Source organism: Siniperca chuatsi, linkage group LG13 (genome assembly GCF_020085105.1).
Source record: "Siniperca chuatsi isolate FFG_IHB_CAS linkage group LG13, ASM2008510v1, whole genome shotgun sequence".
In the NCBI taxonomy this organism is placed as follows: domain Eukaryota; kingdom Metazoa; phylum Chordata; class Actinopteri; order Centrarchiformes; family Sinipercidae; genus Siniperca; species Siniperca chuatsi.
The window spans coordinates 17,001,394-17,021,483 of NC_058054.1; the positions used below are offsets into that span (position 1 = coordinate 17,001,394).

Below are 20,090 nucleotides of genomic sequence, written 5' to 3' on the forward strand. Positions count from 1 at the left end.
GACAAAATAAAGCTGAACAGCACACATTTCAGTCTGTGATTTATATTTCGGATATTTTTCGGAACTCTGTTTTCCACGATAGATTGAAATTTTATCTGGACAATGTACTCTTAATCCTATTTTACAACAAAAAATAAAAACATCTAGAAAGACACCTAATAGGCCTTCTTACTATCATGTAACACTTGATATGGCTATGTACTCCAGGTAACAACCCAAAGGATGAGACTCTTCACTACAAAAATACATAATAGTTCCAAAGTTGTATATTTTATATATTGTTTTATATTACATGCAGTCCGGAAGTGAGGTTTTCACAGGAATCTTCACAGATAATGGGTGAAACTAGAGCTTCATTTGTTGACCTATCCAAAGCTTTTAACATGATATGAAACGTGTTTGAAAACAATTCATCAAATAGAATGCAGTGTGAACAACCTGAAGGTATCACTTCCACCTTCCTTACAGTATCTACTGGTGTGCCCCAAGGATGGATCATAGGACTGTTATTATTCTGTATCTATGTAAAAAGCATCAACTCATGATGTGATGTTTAAAATGATACTCTTATTTACTTATCTGTTAGGGAATCTATTGAACTCGTATATTCTTTACTTTTCATGGCAAAGGCTGAGTTAAAGTTGATCTGAAATAGTAGAGCATGTTTCTTCAAACAAATGCCTTTGAGTTTCTTGGGCATAGAGAGGCTTGTTTCTGCTGCCTTTATATCTGTGCTTGACTGTCAGGATGTGCATTATATGCATTCATCTTCTCAGTGCCTTCATGCTTTGGATACAGTATATCATCGAGTATTGAGATTTGTCAAAGACCCCACCCATCACTGTTCTGCGTATGCTTAAGCTGACATGCTCTTACTTATAAAGCCATTTTTGGTTTACTAACACCTTATTTGGGTGGATGCAGTACCTTCACCACAAAAGCGTGAAAAACTGTCCCAAATTCAGAGAAAATTTTTCCATTAATAGTCCCCAGTTCTTAGTAAATCTTTATACCTGAAAACTACACACAATCTCATGTGACTGTTGGCATTAGTGTGTACAATGGCACCCAGGTGTCATGTCTTCTCTGTCTACTTTATTTCTATTATTCCCTTTTCTTATTCCTGTAAAGCACTTGGTAACTTCTGTTTGGAAAAGTGCTTTGGAAATTAGGTTTGCTTGCTTCCTTATTTATTGAACTGCTCTTAAGTTTTGTTTGATGTGTGACATGATTCTTTTTGGTGATTTTACATGGGATTTTATAAGCCTGTGATTTTTCTTTATTTCTGATCTTTATATGTATTTTGTGCTGAAAAATGCATTTTAATCTCAGTGAGACATACAGTACCTATGATACAAAACATGTTACAACCAAAACATTAACAATCTAACAAGCACACGACATACTTGAAGATGACATAAGTCCTATAAGGACAGCAGCCATTATACAATGATGCATAATGACAGAGCATTTCCAAAAAAAAACTTCATCAATCCAGGAAGGATGTGTAGCGGGGGTACTCAATTCACTTTTCAGTCATTCTGTACAAGGAAGACAACTTTAATAAAGATATATAGATATTTAGAGACAAAACAGAGTTACAACTTATGTTTTCACCTTAAAATCTAAGTTGGTCCAGTGCAGACATAGACTCCAAAGTTATGAGTTTTAGAAATGAAATATTCCAGGAACATGGAGGAAGCACAGTTTGAGTGTATTGGGGTGGGGGAGTGAAAGTGCCCCCACCTCCACCTAACAAGCAACATACTTTGTTTCCTTCTCATGATGACAGGGAGCCCACAGGCATCTACCTGTCCTCATTTAGGACGTCCTGATTGGTTCCTATGAAGCTGATTTACAGTGCTCAGCCTGTGAAGATTTCAGATGAGCTGCTGAGTGCAGACCCACGTATGGATGTAACTTACTGAAACCTTGACATTAACAATGGATAAGATGTGGATGTTTTATTCATCAGTCATCCTATTGTCTGTCATACAGGTAATTATACTTTTTAAAATTCTGTTTCTTTGTTGTTTTCATTTTATAATGTTATTATTTTGTAATAATTTCTAATTATTTTGTCTTTTTTAGATTCAACATGTTTTGGCTACAAGTGAGTGTTCTGTGTTCTTGCTGATGCTATTCATGTGAAGGGAGATACTTGATGATCTTGGTGATTTCTAGATGCTTAAATTGGATTTTTTTGGTTCATCACTGATATGGCAAGGTGATAGTGATCAGTGATACTGATATAAATGTTTGTATTTAATAGGGTTTTCATCCAAGTATTTGCACAGTGAATTTCCTTATCTATGTAGTCCATCTTTACTTTTCCCTGTTGGATAATATATAACATCCTATTGTCTTAACTGTGGCATCAAAATATGCAGAAATGGGGTTTTGATCAAAGCCGTCTTAGAAATTGAAACATTAAAATTTACCAAAACTTAAAGATAGCAAATAAAAAATGAAAAACAAAAACAGCTGCTTGTGGTTAATTGCTCTGGCAATTCATGAATGCCAATTAAGGAAACCCTTCAGATGAGCTGTATATTGATGAGCCAGTATGTGGAAGTAAGTGGTCTTGAGTGGTTCACCTCCACCATACAGTCACTGAATGTTGTTACATGGTACCTGAAAGGCTCGAGGAGGATTTGACTGATTAGATTGATTGAAAATGATAATAGCTGCCGGGGAGGTTTCCACCACCAGAGGCGGCCACCGGCGTTTACCAGTCAGTGCATCCCTTAAATATGTTAAGTAGTGCTAAAACTTCGTACATATATCTTACTTTCTTTCATCTGTTCATTCAGTCTTTCTTTTTACAAAACAAGAAACAAGTCTTGATTTTACTGAAGTTAGTATTTTAGTGTGTGATGGGACCTTTTCAGAAAAGGATCTATTGCAAGCACATTTTACTTTGTAAAGTAATTTACATAAGAATAATGTGTTAATTTGAGCCAACAAAAATCTATTTTATAATCATTTTTAATTCATAAAATAATAAGAATTTTACTGAAAATGTTCCATTGTGTGCTCAGAATTGAGGCACAAACATAATGTAATATATTTGTCTGGCATTTTACCTTGTTTTATCTCAAAAAGTAAATAAGTATTGAAAATAATATTCCTAAATGGATAAGATTCTTCTTGCTTGTCAGTGGCATTCAATAGTAAGTTTACATTGAACTTATGATACTGCATCTTCTGTGGTATTATTTTCATGATCTGAGAGGGTTTTATACAAGGTTTCTTTGCTTTAATATTTCCAGCATGTTTAGCGTTCCATTAAGAAGCCATCACATTGTGTTGCAAATACCTGTTGCTCTTTTCTTTAGTGTGTAGAAACGTAACAAATGCCTCGTGTATCTTTTTGCAGAATGTAATATTGTGTCAGTGACATCTCCTTCAGCATCAACACTGAACGTGGAATGGAGCAGCTATGCTGGAACTTCAGTTTATTTACTGAACTTCAGAGTTGTGAACTCTACCAATATCGCCCCAGTGGTGGTGATGCAGTCAGCACCCAGCACACAGAGGCTGATTCAGGGGCTAAGACCCGGACATGTCTATGAAGTCACACTAAAGGTCTTTCAGTTTTACACTGTTTTGTGCACAGACGTTAAAACAGCCATGACAGGTAAAGGTGCAATTTTAAAAAGTAACCAATAAAACAGAAAAAAATCCCTTTCTTGAATAATGCTGAATTATTTATCTTACATTCCCACAGTGCCTGCCACATCTCAGATCACCTTTTCCAAAGCTATTTCAAGTACATCTATAAGGTTTGAGTGGTCCAGTGCGATAGGGGCAGACAGCTACATCTTGTTTGTGGAGAAGTTGTTCAGTTCTCCCCCCCAAAAATACAACCAGACCTTCACAAACCTGAGTGGACGAGTGGACGGCCTGACTCCCTCTACAGTTTACAACTGTTACATTTACTCCTCCAACAGTGCCGGAAGAGGTGCCAAAAGTAATACAAAGACAATCATAATGTGTAAGTACACATAAAATGCTGCTTTTATTGATTTTTACTCAGATTGACTTAACTGCAAGTTATGTGTTTCAGATATAACGTGATTTGTAAATGCATTAGATTACCACCTGTATTTTTTCTTGGCAGTGGTGCAGCCACCAACTGGCGTGACTCTTGAATCGACGGGAAAGAGCACAGCCCGAGTGACGTGGAACGCTGTAAGTAAAGTCCTGTTTTATCAAGTGACTGTGAGTGACGACAACCCCAGCAACGCCCCGGTCATCAGGAACACTTCAACCACATCCATGGATATCAGTAATCTGGAGCCCTGCTCCACCTACACAGTGGGAGTATCATCAGTAAACGTCTTCTTAGTTCCTGGGGAGGCCTCTAATGTTACATACAAAACCGCTAGTGAGTATTTTAGCAGTAGAATTCATTTGTCTGATTAAATGCACCCTCACTTTAACCTTTGTGTTTTGTTGACACTGGCATTGGTGGTAACACTCCCCTTTGTCACAATCTGAGCTTGCACATTTGATGAAGGTGACAAAATATGGAAATGACCATTGTTCTTACACCAGATATTTAATGTGTTATATGTTATGCATGAACAAAATATAATCATTTTGTTTCCCTAAAAGTCATTCACAGACAAACAAACTTACAGTGCGTTATCCTACATAGTGACGTTACTTATGCTTGGGGTCAATTAGATGCCAGAGAGGTCTAAGTCCCTGTTAAAGGGCCCATGGCCTCCAGGACCAAACAGAACATTAGGTTAAGCTGAAGAAATATTCTGAAAATCTGTATCATCTGTTTACAATTTTCTAACACTTTTTCTTCAGCCACAAATCCGGTGACGACCATCTCTTCGGACTACAGCTGCTCCAGCGGCATGGTGACAGTGACTTGGGATTTGGTGTTTGGGGCCAACTTATACAGGGCCACGGCTGTCGACAGCACCGGCGCATCTCTTAACTGTACATCAGCCTCCACCAGTTGCCAGATCACCATGCTCAAATGTGGTGAGAAATACCAGGTCCATGTTACAGCCATCTCTGACAACTGTGAGAGCACCTCCAACACCTCCACCTTGTTCGAGACAGGTGAGCGGAGCTCCTGCTCACGTTGAAACTACAAACGTGGCTTGTATTTGTCTGTCATTCCCTTTTTTAAATGCTTGTATTGTCTCCACCTTTCCCCGTGCCTCACTACCTGTCTGTATATGTTTCCCACATGCGTGCACACACCTTCTCCTTTTACCTCTCACTGTCACACACACTCACACTTCTGGGCATACTCTTTATCACAAACCGTCCCTATACGTCTGTCCTGTGGGAAGCAGTTTAGGTTCCTCCCATGGTGTCCTATGTTCCTTTCTCATGCTGAGTGGTGCAAAACACTTTAGCCACCAAGAACTGCCATCCAACACCAGTCAATCTAAAGCCCTTTACAGTCTATTGAAGTCAGGAAGTTATCTCAAAGGTCAGATATAGTATCGCAAAGTGAAAAGGACACACACACACATACAGTCCACTTAGGAAAATGATCTAATGTCTTGCACACACACACAGCACACCCACTGGTTTACTCCAATGAAGTGGTAAATGCAGGAGTAAAATCTCAGGTTCCTTAGACGATATTTGTGTACTTTCAAACTATAGAAGGTGAATTGTTAGCCTGTGAATTTTACTTTTAAACCAATGTTGTGCACAATTTTCACCAGTCAATACAAACTCCACTACAGTGCATAGCTGTTCTTCTTTTCTTCTCAGTCAGCCAGATTGTGGACATATTCCATGCCACCATTTGCTTTTATTTCCTCCTCATTTATTGTGCTTTCTAATTCTCTGTCTCATTCCCCCAGTCCCCTGTGCTCCAGGTAATCCTGTCACCATTCACGATTGCTCCAGCAATGTGATTGTCTTTAGCTGGCAGCCCACCAACAACACCTTCTACTACGTGGCAATGGCTGTGGACAACACTGGCAAAGCGACTGAGTGCAGAACGCCAGACAACACGTGTTACTTCACTAATGCGGGCTGCGGTCAGTTCTACAAGTACACCGTGTACGCTGTCAGCTCTGAATGTAACAGCGAAGTCAGCCAACCTGAGTTTGTCTGGACTTGTGAGTAGGATTGGGTTTGGTTTGTTTATATAGGGCACTAAAATAAAGTCTTTGTTGTGATTTTTATGAAATTGTAATAAGATCACTTTGGTGATATTCTATATTTTTCTTATTGTCAACAAATCCCATGAAAAGACCAAAACCAACAATGAATTGATCTTCCTACTAAATATTATACATAGTGTAGCCAAAGCCTCAAATAGCTCATTCCTCTGTGTCATAGAGCTCCATTGTTATCCAAAAACTGTTAAAAACACATTAATGAGCCACACCATCGCAGTGATTGGCATCATGACTTCATTAAAGTCAAACAAAGGAGTACCTTCAGCGAAAGACTCACCCCCCCAAAATGCACCATGAGCGCCACAGGAAGTCATTCCTGCCTGTGGCCATCAAACTTTTTAACTCCTCCCTCTAAGTGTCAGTCTGTATGACCCTAAGTCACTAAACTGGACATTGGACAATTAACATCTCTGCAATACTTGACAAAATTGTGCTTTCTCTGTTTAATACTGCTGTGCAATATACTCTTTTCAGTTTAAAATTCCCCATTTATTTATATTTATTCATACTTCTATTACTGCTGTGCAATATCCACCATCTCATAATCATCTTAAAAAGATACAAATAACTTGACAGTTCATGCACTGTTACTTATTAACTATATTATTACATTACATTACATCTAAATCCACTTTGTACTTTACACTTATTTTAATTTTATACTTATATCCATTTTGTACTTAATTTATCTTACCTGTATTATAGCGTATTATATTTTGATTTGCTTAGAACTTCTATTCCTGTGTGCATTGACTTGATAGTGAGCAGCTGTAACAAAAGAGTTTCCCCTCTGGGATCAGTAAAGTATTTCTGATTCTGATTCTGATTACGATGAACATGGGCACTGTAGTTTATTTTGAGTAAATCCCACATACACCGCCCTGTCTGCTAAATTTAAAAGAGCACCAAGTGTGTATTAATCCACTGCTGAAAATAGTCCTCAACATATGCACTATTTCTTCCTGTTTGCATAACATTTGCTAAAAACTATAGTGGCTAGCTGTTTTGGGAAGTGATTTAGCCTTTCTTTAAAATGAAACCATTGGTTACCAGTTTATATAGATATATATATATATATAGAACAACACCAGACTTATCTTTTAACTTGCATCATTTAAATACTGTTCAGCACAGAACAGACATGATTGTTGAACATGATTTAATAGATAGTAGTGCTAACAAAATGTCTTTTCTCTGACTGACTGATTTGAATTTACAACTGATGACTTGATCTGCGTAATTTCTGTGATATACTAAATATAACCAATCATAACCAATGATAATGAGGCCAATAATTAGACTTACTACAGTACTGACAATTATGAATTCAAAGCAGTTGAAGTAACTAGTTTTTAACATATCCAAGGAATTAATGTGGCATCTTTCCAATATCTACTTGGGGGAAGACATAAAAAGAGAGAGTAAGTAAATCTTTATTTATTTTCTTCTCTCCTTTCCTCTAGCTCCATGTCTACCAACAAACGTACAGACAGCAGCAGAGTGTCATTCTGACATGCTGATCACAACCTGGGACTCTGCTGCTGGGGCGCTTTCCTACACTGTAGAAGCACAGGGGAACACTGGAGAAACCTACAACTGCACCTCCTCCTCCAACAGCTGTGCGGTGACCGGGGTGCCATGTGGTGAACACCTCAGCTTGTGGATCGTCGCCTCCAACGACAACTGTTCCACTGACAAGGTGCTGGGAGAAGTTGCTCAGACTGGTACGTACTGGGAGCTCTTTGAAACACTTTATGATATTATTTGTAGTTCCTGAGATACGTATGACCTATGATATCACTGATGCTCTGTTATTCGAACTTGTTTAATGAGAGATTGGTCTTAAACACAAACTTTTCCCATCTCCCCAGTTCCCTGTACCCCCATCAATGTCTCAGCGTCAGTTGACTGCAGCCAAGATTCTGCAAGAGTTGACTGGACGATGTCCATCGGTGCTGTATTCTACGTTGCCATTGCTCAGGATGCAAATGGAAATTCGTATAGCTGCAATTCAATGAGCACCAACTGCTTGATTGAAGGCCTGAGATGTGGACAGAATTACACTGGCAGCGTTATCAGCACCAATCTTATGTGCAACAGCTCCGCCAGCGAGGAGGTCACCTTTATGACAGGTAGGTCAGAGGTTTGGATTACATTAAAATTGGATTTATAATATAGATTCATGATTGTGTTATCAAGATCAAGATTTGTACTAACTTGCACTTGCACTAACTTGTAAACATAAAGAATACTTCTTTCCACTGCACATCTAATCAGCTAAATTCTCTGCCTCTCTATCAGCTCCTTGTCCTCCAACCAACATTGAGGCATTCAGAGACTGTGACGCCAACCGCGCTCTGATAGTCTGGCAGAACCATCAGCCCACAGGCCTCTACACTGCAACCATAGAGGATCAGAGCGGCGCTCAGCTCACCTGCACCAGCAACACAGTCAACAACTGTAAAATCACCTCTCTGCCCTGTGGAAAGAGATACAATGTCACTGTCATAAACAATGATGGAAACTGTCCGTCCACCTCAACACCTATCAGCATGGACTCAGGTAGTAAACTGAGGGGGTAACTGTTTCTGTCTGGAAGAATAATGAACATTACAAATGATGTCTTGTCCCCTCTTCTTTTAGTGCCATGCAGTCCTGAGGATGTGTGGGCCAGTGTGGCCTGCGCTTCTGGTGAGCTGACGGTCGCCTGGAACATCTCGGTTCCTGCAGAGAACTACACCACCACCATCTACAGAGGAATGAGTCACCCTCTACGCTGTAACTCTACAGACACAAAATGCACCATGGGAGGGTTGTTGTGTGGAAGCTCCTACAGGGTGATCGTTCGCTCCGTCATTGGGACATGCGTCAGTCTGCCGAGTACAGAGGTCACAGTGCAAACATGTGAGAAACTCAGATTTATTGTCTTTAAGGATGTAGACACAGCAGTCGTACTTCCTTGAATGCAGTCTCAAACTACTCCATCTTTATTTCCCTTCAGTACCATGTCCTCCCACCAACATCACAGCCATGCACAGATGTGCTCCGGATCCTGTTCCTGTGTCATGGGTGGCCAGTGAAAGTGCCAAATACTACACTGCTGTCGCTGTGAGTGGCGGAGGTCACAAGTCAGAGTGCACGACCAATAAAACTTCCTGTAGCCTCCCTGGACTCCATTGTGGGGAGGTTTACACCATTAGTGTTTCAGGAGCGGATGACAACTGTACAGGTCAACTGAGTGACACGGTCTCTTTGAACACAGGTAACACAACACTGACCACCTCCATCAATGTCAATAATAGGAGATGTCTGATAAAAACACTTAACTGGAAGTGTTTTTATTCTCATTAAATATTGCACTGTCATTCATAAAGACTTAATTTACAGTGGCTGATGTTTTATTTGTTTCCCTCTCCAGAGCCATGTTCTCCCTCTAATGTGTCCAGCCATTTGATGTGTAGCACTGGCACTGCGCAGGTGTCCTGGGCACCCAGTGCGAATGCAGTGACCTATGCAGTGAAAGCCACCAGCAACGGACAGACCCTCAACTGCAGCAGCCCCAGCCCCAACTGCACGCTGAGTAACCTGGTCTGTGGCCAGGCGTACGACATTCGTGTGGCTGCCACTGACGGCACCTGTGTCAGCAACTTCAGTGCCCCCTTCAGACAAGACCAAGGTACTGAGTTCAGACCACATTTGATCAGACTTACCACAGATCTTCTGTGATTGGCACTCACTCTGATGTGGGAAAGCCCAGCAATATTTTAATCCAAACAGGTTCAAATACATACTAACAAGTGACACCTGCATCATTTTTCACTTTTTGCTTGTGTTTTATAAATTTGAAGTACTTTTCATGATCAGCTATTGCAAAAGACTGATTGGAAACAGTGGAGCTTTAGCCAAAAGACACCAGATAATGATGAAACTTGCCATAACATAAAGTGACAAATCTTGCGGTTGTGCAAGGAGCTATAGCAAGCAGTATCCAGGAAGTCACTGCGCCACTAGCTTAGCTTAGCATAAAAACTGGAAACAGGGGGAAAGAGCTAGCCTGGCTTAGTCCTAAGGTAAAAAAATCCACCATGTAACTTGTCGTCAGTATGAGGTTGCTCCCAGCTAAATAGTCCAGTATTTGGTTTTTGTACATATTAAACAAACAAGATACAATGTGTTAATTGGTGAGCTTTAGAGGTTTTGTTACTTTTGGACAGAGCCAGGCTAGCTGTTTCTCCCTGCTTCCAGTCTTTGTGCTAAGCTAAGTTAGCTGACTGCTCGCTTCATCTTCATATTTAGCATACATACACAAGTGTACATCTAACTCTTGGCAAGAAATAAGCATATTTGCCAAAATGTCAAACAATTTATTTAACTGCTGAACCTCACAAAGTGTCAGTTAATGCGCTGTATGTTAATAACTACTTGTCACCCTGTCTTTTTTCCTTTTTCATCCCCAGTCCCATGTACCCCGGAGAATGTTAGCGCCATTCTGGTCTGTTTCAATCACTCAGCCCTGGTCACATGGGTAGGAAGCCCCAGTGCAATAGGATACAATGTGACAGCCATGGGCCAGGATGGACACACACACCACTGCCAAACCAACACTACCAGCTGTCAGCTACCTGACATCCACTGTGGTGAAACCTATGGCATCACGGTCACACCGTACTCTAAGACATGTGCAGGAAACCCAAGTGCAGTTTATAGCTTTAGAGCAGGTGCGGAAAGACTTGAAGTTGGATTTCCATATTCTACCTGTGGAAAAAAATATCCTTACATTTCAGACAACATTAAACCTCTCCCTTTCTCTCCAGGTCTTTGCGCTCCCAGTAACGTCACTGTGTCTCCAGCGTGTGAGGACAGCACTGTCTCTTGGTCTCATATAACAGGGGCTGAGATGTTTATAGCAACAGCAACTGCAGATGATGGCCACACTCACACTTGCAGCTCAAACTCTTCCAGCTCATGCAATTTCACTGACCTCCACTGTGAGGAAACCTATGCTGTTACTGTTGTGACTGTGGACAGGGGCTGCTGGAGCTTGCCGAGCTCAGCTGTGGAGCTGAGAACAGGTGGGAGGAAACTGTAATAAATAGATTTTGGGTCTTTAGCTGGATTTAATCGCAAAGAATGCCAAAAATATCGAAATATAGATGTAGTAATTGTGCAGAGACACTTTCCTTTATAATTTCCCTCTGTATTATCCTAGCTTTGTGTCCGCCTACTAATTTGACGGGGCAAGTCAGTTGTGACACCAACATGCTGACCCTCACGTGGGACCAGAGTACAGTGTCCGGGGCAACCTACACTTTACAAACTGAGAGGGCAGGCGGCACACTCCCTCCTTCAGTACAGCCTACCTCTAATACCTCACAAACGTTGACCAACCTGTCTGTCCTGTGTGGACAGAGATATGCTTTCCGCATCGCAGCACAGGATGGAAACTGCCGCAGCAGCTACAGTCCACCCATAGAGATAAGCACAGGTAGGATGTGTTTCTATGGTAACAGCTTTAAGAGTTTTACCTGCTGCAGTAGAGTAAAAAATGATCAGAATCTAAAATCTAAAAAATATGTTCCTCCTTCAGCCCCTTGTCAGCCAACCAACTTGACTGCTCATGTGGACTGTGGGACAAACAAAGGGAATTTCTCCTGGGCTGAGTCTAGTGGAGCAGGTTTCTACACTGTTGAGGTGACAGGAGAGCACGGCCACGTAGCATCCTGTTCCTCCAATGACACCTCCTGTGCTGTAAAACTTCACTGTGGCCAGTCATACTCTGCTACATTGGTGGCTTCCACAGAAAGCTGCAACAGCAGCAAACATGCTGACATTCATTTTGACTCTGGTGAGATATAAGGACAGGCTTAGGTCTGTACACACAGGTGCAGACCAATGAAAACAGACAATCACAGAAACACATTTTTTTCTGGTTAAATATCATTAATGGTTTTAAACCCAAAGTAGATAATAGAAATAGAAATAATTACGCTTAAGTCTGCCAGATGACCTCTGCCCATCTGATAAATCATCTTAATCGCTTTCCCCCCCCTCTCTCTTGCTCCTCTCAGAGCCTTGCCAGCCTGTGATTGTATCTGCTCAGGCACTCTGTCAGAGTGAGGAGGTCCAGATCTCCTGGCAACAAGCAAGTGGTGTTGTGAATTACTTGGTAACAGCCACAGGGAGCCTCGGATATGTGGAGAGCCGCAATACAACCCAGACCTTTCTGTCAGCTGCTTTACCATGCGGACAGAACTACAATGTCACTGTGCAAGGACAAGGCAGCGAGTGTGACAGCCTCCCCAGCAGCCCTGCCTTCTTCAAAACTAGTATGAGCTCATGTCTTACACCACAATACACGCGCACAATTTCTGTCACACACTTTCGTTTTTACTCCATGTTTGACTGTTCACCTGCATCCTCTCTCCCCAGCTCCATGTATCCCCCGCGATGTCACAACCTATGTACAGTGTGAGTTTAACGTGGGCTCTGTCAGCTGGGGGCCCAGTGACGGCGCCGAAACATATGTTGCCGTAGCAACTGGGCTTGATGGCCACACCCACCAGTTTCTCACCAACAACACCTCCTGCACCTGGAACGACCTGCACTGTGGAGAGGTGTACACTGTTGTAGTGAGAGCAAAGGCTGATAACTGCACCAGCCTGCCCAGCAACAGCTCTGTCATCCATATGGGTATGTTATGTAAAGGTTGTTGAGACAGTGACAAGTGCAGCATAAATAAACGGTAACACTTTATATTATTGGTCTGTAACCTAGGCTTTTAGTCAGTGCACAGAAAGTCAGCCAAACATGCAAAAATGTGAAATTTGTATACAAGCAACCATATAATTCAACATATATGCAGAATAAAGCTTCCAGTATGAATGAATGAACATTTGACTACAGTGTTTTCCCTGTACTTACCAAATTAAATAGGTCTTTCCAGGAAACTTGCCAGGAAATTATTAGGAAATTACAGACCCATAAAATAAAGCATTACCAATTAAATATTTTATATGCAAATACATGTACAGAATCATTGAAATCAGCTGGTGTATTAAGAACTAGAGATAGCTAAATAACTCTGTTATAACATATCCATCATCTGTTTCTGTCCAGATCCCTGTGCTCCCCAGAATTTGGCTGCCTCCGTGAATTGCGATATGAAAGTCGTTTCTCTGAGCTGGAACGCCAGTAATGGCACAGAGTTGTATATGGTATCAGCTGAGGCAGGAAACAAATCAGTTGGGCTCACCACTAATGTCACCACAGCCCACTTCTCTGACTTCACCTGTGGACAAAACTACAGCCTCACAGTCACACCTCACAACCAGCACTGTCCTGGCAGCTCCAGTGCACCAGCCTCCATACAGACATGTAGGTTATACACTTCTGACATGTATTCATGTCAAAGAGTCAAATTTGAGCTTAGTTCACTTTTAAAGGCAAACAGATGAAGAAATAAGTAGCAGAAGTGAGCTCAAACAGGTCAAAAATTAACTTGTATGTCTTTTCTTTCAGGGCCATGTCCACCTGCAGGAGTCTCTACCATGCAAGACTGTCTCACTGGCATCGTCATGGTAACCTGGCAGGCCCGTAATGGGTCAGACTACTACACAGCCACCATGCAGACTGACACTGGCATTTCTAAAATGTGCATGTCTGACTCTAATGAATGTAGTGTCCCTGGTCTGACCTGTGGGCACAACTTCTCTGTGTCAGTCACAGCCTCCAACCAGCAGTGTAACATCACCTCCAGTCAAACCACCAGTCTGCAGTCAGGTGAGGTTTTAGAAAGGCTGTTGGTGGGCCAAACATATTTGAATTACATGTTAGAATTACAAGTAATCTGATCAGAAGTATGTTGGTTACTCTGCTATGTCTTTGTAATCAAGAGCTAATTAGTATCATTTTCCTTTTCTCCCATTGGTACCATATTTATAATACTCAGAGGATGCAGCACAGAGCCCCAAAACCAATTACATTTAGCCTGGTCAGCTTTCATAATTATCTAACAAATTTAAATGCAATGCAGCAGATCTAAATTGTATCACTCTTGTACATACATACATTATTGCTGAACTTCAAATTCAACATGATGAAGTTTTTACCCATCATGCTCTTCTCCCTATACGTAATGACTAACCCTTCATGTTGTCTGCCCCCTCCCTGTAGTGCCATGTGTTCCCACTAATGTCTCAGTGGTGATGGACTGTGCCAACAATACTGCTGTTGTGTCGTGGTCCGCCAGTCGGGGTGCTGTACAGTACTCAGTGACAGCCCACAGTAGTCATAGCAACATCAGCTGCATGACCTCTGGACTCCACTGTAGCCTTGACAACCTCACATGTGGTAACCACTACACTGTTCAGGTAGTGGCTATGGATGACAACTGCTCTAGTATCCCCAGCCAGGCTCTGATGTTCAACTCAGGTAAGAGAGGAAACATCCACGAACACGCTATACACAGTTTCAGTTTTGTACTTTTACACACCAAACATTCAACTTAAAAAGTAATTGAAGCTGAGTAATCAAATTGTCTCTGTATTCACAGCCCCCTGCCCGCCCCAGAATGTGAGTGCCGAGGTCCACTGTTCGTCAAACGACATGACAATTACTTGGGACGCCATCAGAGAAGCAGACCACTTTTTGGTTTCAGTAATTGCGGAAAATGGAGGAACCAGCGAGTCATGTAACACCACAAACACTGCATGTTCCATCAGCAATGTGACCTGTGGAAATACATTCAGGGTTCAAGTCACCTCCGTCAGAGGCGCCTGCCGCGGCCGGCACAGTCAGACCCACAGCATCCTGTCAGGTATGAAAACTTCAAAAGCCATGCATCCTTGCATAAATCCATCCATCCAGTCATCAATTTAACTTTCATGTTTACTTTCTAGCTCCCTGCCAGCCGCAGAGGATCAGAGGCAACCTCGACTGTGTGACCAATTCTGCCTGGATATCATGGGACGCTGCTCCAGGGGCGGACAGCTACTCTGTGTCAGCTGTAGGTGGCGAGGACCATACAGCCAACTGCACCACTTCCTCCAACACTACCTGTGAGGTGGAACATCTGGCATGTGGCATACTTTATAACTTCAGTGTTATTGCTGAAAGCAGCAAGTGTGACAGTCAGCCAAGTGCCACCATTGACTTGCAGACAGGTAACAAATTTCTGACTTTATGAAAGAAATATTCTGACAACATCCCATTTTATGTCAATGCAAAAAAATAATGTCCAACACTGAGTAAAACTGAAATTCATGCATGCTGCAGTGTCAGTTAATGAAATCTGTCTCGTGCCCCAGCTCCCTGCTCCCTCTCTAGTATCACAGCGGTCCCTCAGTGCCACAATTCGTCCATCCTCGTCATGTGGGATCTGATGAAGGGCAGCAAGGGAAACACTGTGTACATTGCCACAGCAGAAGCCAGGGACCGTACCTACCTATCCTGCAACAGCACTGGCACTAGCTGCTACCTCCACGGAGCACAATGTGACCTCCATTACACCATCATTGTAGCTACTTCATCAGACCAGTGCAGCAGTATGAGAAGTCCACCGTACAGAATTAGCATGGGTATATAGATTATTTTTTTTTGTTTGTTTTCTGTCGTGTATTACGTAACATTTTCAAATACTAGCTTAGAAGGACAGTATTGTTTAGACGAGTAGTTCCCATTCCTTTTTGGCTTGTGCAATAGATTTTCCCCTCAAAATGTCTCAAATTGTTTCATTTAATTAATTGCAAAGATAATAAACTACTATAAAACGGTGGTTACTCTAATCCAAGTCAACTACTGCTGATTTGAAAACATCCCTTGACTGTCATGCTGTTTTCACAGAACCGTGTCCACCCAGGAACCTGGTGGTTAACGCCTCCTGTGAGGACCACAGTGTGCTGGTGTCCTGGAGCCCCTCTCCTGTTGCAGAAACCTACCATGTTGTCGCTATGGGTGTAGACGGACATGTGCATACTTGCAACACCACCTCCAGTAACTGCAGCATATCAGAGCTCCACTGTGACCAGCAGTACACGGTATTTCTGACTGCCAGCCACGAGAACTGCTCCAGCAAAGCCAATGAAAATTCCACACTCAACACAGGTATTTTATATACAAAAGACATGGAAGATACCAGTGCATGTACATGTGTTGACCCAACATGAGGAAATAATATTAGTTTCAGCAGTTTGGTTATTTTTTCTGTCCAGGTCCCTGCAAGCCTGATGGCCTCTCAGTCACATTCCACTGTATCAATCAGTCTGCATTGCTGTCATGGAAGCCCAGAAATAACACTGTGGACTACTACGGCTGCGCCCAGGCCGGAAACGGAAGCATGCTGTACTGTCACAGCACAAATCCCACCTGTACTATCCAGGGTCTTGATTGTGGAACAGTTTACAATTTCTCTGTCCAGGCCTCAGATGGGGCATGCAACAGCTCCTTCAGTGACCCAGTGCAGAGTGGAGCAGGTACAGGAGCTGCATGCTACTGCATCTACAGTCTCAAAGACTCAGTAGCTTTGTAGTGATTGCACTTAAATGGAATAATACATTAAATCCTCCTCTCTCCCTTAGCTCCCTGTCCCCCAGACACTGTTGAGGTGCAGCTGATTCCGATGCAGCTGGAGATCCAGGTGATGCACTTCAGCTGGACACAGGTCACCTGCAGCGACACCGAGTACATGCTGAAGTTAACAGGAAGTCTGCTGGGAGACAGCCAGGCCCAGTTCGAGCTCTCTTCCTGTTGGACAAGCATGACGTACTTTGAGATTCCTCTCCCCTGCGGTTCATCCTACAATGCTACAGTGGAGAGCAGGAACGCTGCTGGCACCAGCAACCCATCTGTGCCTCTCAATGGAACAACAGGTAGACTACACTTAACACTCGAGCTACTGTTCAAACACGTTTTTTTACTTCAGGCCTTTGGCTAACAATTCCAGTGGAGTAAGTGTAAACGTCTTCGTCATAGCATAGTATTTACTGTATTTATAGTAAATGAAGTAAAGGTGTCCACAGAGCTAGTTAAAATAAATCATTAACTACACCTGTGCTCTTCCTGCATTGACATGTCAAAACTGACCTAATATTACTCTTAATCTGGTGATACAGAGGTGTTGTTGTAGGTACGGAAAGACAATTGATGAGGTATATGAATTTGAAATCATATAGTCAGATAGTTAAAACACACTTCCCTTCAAAATTGACCCTTTTTTAATGTCATTTTGACATCTCATTGTGTAATTAATAACCCTAATAAAGGCTGCTTCAACATTTAGTCCCAAGATGCTACACAGCGTGGTGTTCAGTGAATCAGTAGAAGTCACTCAGTTTGGGTGGTAGATGAGCATAATGTTTTTTATGTAAAAACTTATGCTGCAATGTAACTATAACTGACAAACAAATGTAGTGGAGTAGAAGTATGATGTAAATGGAAATACTCAAGCTTAGATAAGTACCTAGCTTAAATATGTGTACTTAAGTACAATACTTGTGTACTTTGTTTCAGCCCTGCTCAGCACATTGTTCCAGTTCCAGGGCCCCAGTATTCTTCATGCTAGTTCACTAACATGGCTTACTGGGACACGTCAATGGAACAGAGGCGTCATTCATTTTATTAGTTACACCTGTGCTATTCCTACTGTGCTAAACCAAAATATCTGCTATGTCTATATGGTGAATACAACATTATATCAATCAGGGGAAATTATGCCCCTAACCATACTGTAAAGACCTCGAAAACACATTTTCTCAGTTTCTTACTATGAGCGATGGGGTCCTACAGGAACACAGTGTTTTGTGCCAAATTTAAAGCAGTTTTGGTTATTTCACATGAGAGATTTGTGTATTTGTTTTTTGTTTCTGCTCTTTTCACTGGTTTGGAGGGGGTGTGTCTCTATTGGAAAAGGGTGATGTCACACATTTCTGTGCACCAGAATTTAGCTCAAGGGGCTTTTTTGTCACAGAAGACATTTTGACACGTCACAGTTGGAAAAGCACAGGTGTGAACAATAAAATGATCACTGAATTCCATTTAGCTGCTTCAGTTTCAGGGTCCTGGTATCCGTGCATGCTGATTCACTGTCACACTGCCATGTCTTACTGGGACACTTGAAGGGAACAGAGATATATTTAATGTTATTAGTAACACCTGTGCGTTTCTTACTATGACAAGTCTGAATGACTGCTATGAAAAACACCTGTTGTTGCTCACTTGTTCATGAATATTCAAGATTATAGGGAAAAGCATGACTTTTGAAGTCAAGTTTTCAGATGTTTAACTAACTTTAACTCCACTATCTCTTCGCCCAGCACCTTGTCCACCATCAGGAGTGGTGTACAGTGGTAACAGCTCCTTTGCCAAAGTTTCCTGGAATGCTTCCGTGTTTGCTGCCACGTACACCGTGTACGATAACAGTGTTACGCCAAAGGCCCAGCTATGCAGCACTGCAGGCCTGTCCTGCTCTCTGTCCAACATCGCTTTCACTAACCTGGTGATCACAGCCAGCAACGCAGCCGGAGAAAGTGAAGAAACAATCTTGATTGGTAGGAACTGATGTGTGTGTGTGTGTGTGTGTGGAGAGGATGATGTATGAGATGAGATTTGATAGATGCATAAATTCAGTGTATTCATTTAAATAGTAGTAAACTGTATTGTTCATTTAGAATTAAAAGACACATTTTACTGTTTTTTATAAACAAATGAATTGATCTTAGCTGTTTTTCTTTGGTAGTAACACAAGGACGCAGGAGGAGAGACCTCAGTGAACAAATGCCAGAGATTGGTGAGTTTGTATTTGTAAGAACATGTATTACAAAAATGACAATAAAATATCAAACCATTCGTAATTAATTATTCATACATGAAAATCAGTTTTTTGAAGGGTGAGAGGGCATTTTATTATTGTCTTTAATGCTGCCTTTGACGAGCTACTATTTTAAAGCTAAATTAGAGGGGCAGTTTCCTAAATATATTAGCTTCCATGCAATCTCATTCATTCCTTTTATTGGACAAACAAGTCTTCAGTCATCCAGGACCTAAATCACAACTGTGATTTTGTTTTTCCTCCAACAGGAGTCCTTTCAGCTCCCGTGCTGGATGTCAAACAACCAACGCCAACAGTTGTTTTTGTTGAGTGGTCTCGAGTGGACGCTGCCTCCCATTACAGCCTGGTTATCAGGAAGCAAGGCAGCTCCAGTGAGCCTCAGGAGCTATCGGTGTACGGCGAGAGCATCTTTCTCACTGATCTGAGCCCAGACTCGACCTACTGTTTCTCTGTGTCGGCCAGGACAGCTAGTGGACCACAGTCAGAGCCTGTGTGTGTGCAAACAGGACAGGGGCTTCCCCAATAGGAAAACACTTCTGTAGACAAAGCTAGAGGTCTGCTTAAAATGCGATGGTCTTACTGTCAAAGTGGCAGCGTTTCTGACATTTAAGAATGACTAATCTTTTCCCAGTAACTCATAATACACAATAACTTTAGATCCGGAAGAATGTGGGAATTAGCGTGGGTTGCTCTGACATTTACATTTCTGCTGGTTTACAATGAACTGCAAAATAATTTGTTTGAGGTGTGACACAAGGGAAGATATCTTCAAAATGAGAGCCCATGTCCCAAGGATTTTTAACTTCCTCTACGCTATACTTGTGTTAAAAAAAAAAACTTCATTGAGGTAAATCTTTTGTCTGCTGTTGGTTGAGATTATAATTTTACATGTGGGGTTTTGTTCCTCCAAGTTTTTTATAATTTGATGCCTAAGGTAATATGTCAGGAAGTGTTTAACGTGTCCAGAATATTTACCTTTTTTATTATCCATTTCGGAATGTATATTTAATATGGAAATTATTTTCAGATTACATTCTAATAAAACTTTCAAATATTGTTGCATTCAGCCTTTGTTTCAACTCAATGATTGTGATAGT

At 41.7% G+C, this 20,090-nt stretch overlaps 1 protein-coding gene across 1 annotated transcript; it reads left to right on the forward strand.

The window, feature by feature from the left end:
* The first annotated feature begins 1,897 nt into the window (after window positions 1–1,897).
* Window positions 1,898–20,055, forward strand: LOC122886733. Its single transcript, XM_044219279.1, has 31 exons — window positions 1,898–1,998; window positions 2,092–2,113; window positions 3,380–3,640; window positions 3,731–3,997; window positions 4,124–4,390; window positions 4,825–5,085; window positions 5,847–6,107; window positions 7,634–7,894; window positions 8,042–8,302; window positions 8,472–8,732; window positions 8,814–9,074; window positions 9,172–9,432; window positions 9,589–9,846; window positions 10,628–10,888; window positions 10,985–11,242; window positions 11,380–11,655; window positions 11,758–12,015; window positions 12,239–12,496; window positions 12,600–12,860; window positions 13,287–13,544; window positions 13,689–13,949; window positions 14,343–14,600; window positions 14,722–14,985; window positions 15,068–15,331; window positions 15,476–15,745; window positions 16,011–16,271; window positions 16,379–16,639; window positions 16,745–17,035; window positions 18,479–18,712; window positions 18,901–18,951; window positions 19,242–20,055. Exons 1-31 carry the CDS (start codon window positions 1,945–1,947, stop codon window positions 19,517–19,519), a joined length of 7,479 nt encoding a protein of 2,492 aa, XP_044075214.1. The 5' UTR covers window positions 1,898–1,944; the 3' UTR covers window positions 19,520–20,055.
* Window positions 20,056–20,090: the final 35 nt, after the last annotated feature.

Bases quoted from the DNA above. Each gene is read 5' to 3' on its own strand.
- LOC122886733 (XM_044219279.1), top strand. From the start codon at position 1,945: ATGGATAAGATGTGGATGTTTTATTCATCAGTCATCCTATTGTCTGTC. The intron at 10,889-10,984 runs GTGCGGAAAGAC...CTTTCTCTCCAG, and splicing joins AGTTTATAGCTTTAGAGCAG to GTCTTTGCGCTCCCAGTAAC. The intron at 13,545-13,688 runs GTAGGTTATACA...CTTTTCTTTCAG, and splicing joins ACCAGCCTCCATACAGACAT to GGCCATGTCCACCTGCAGGA.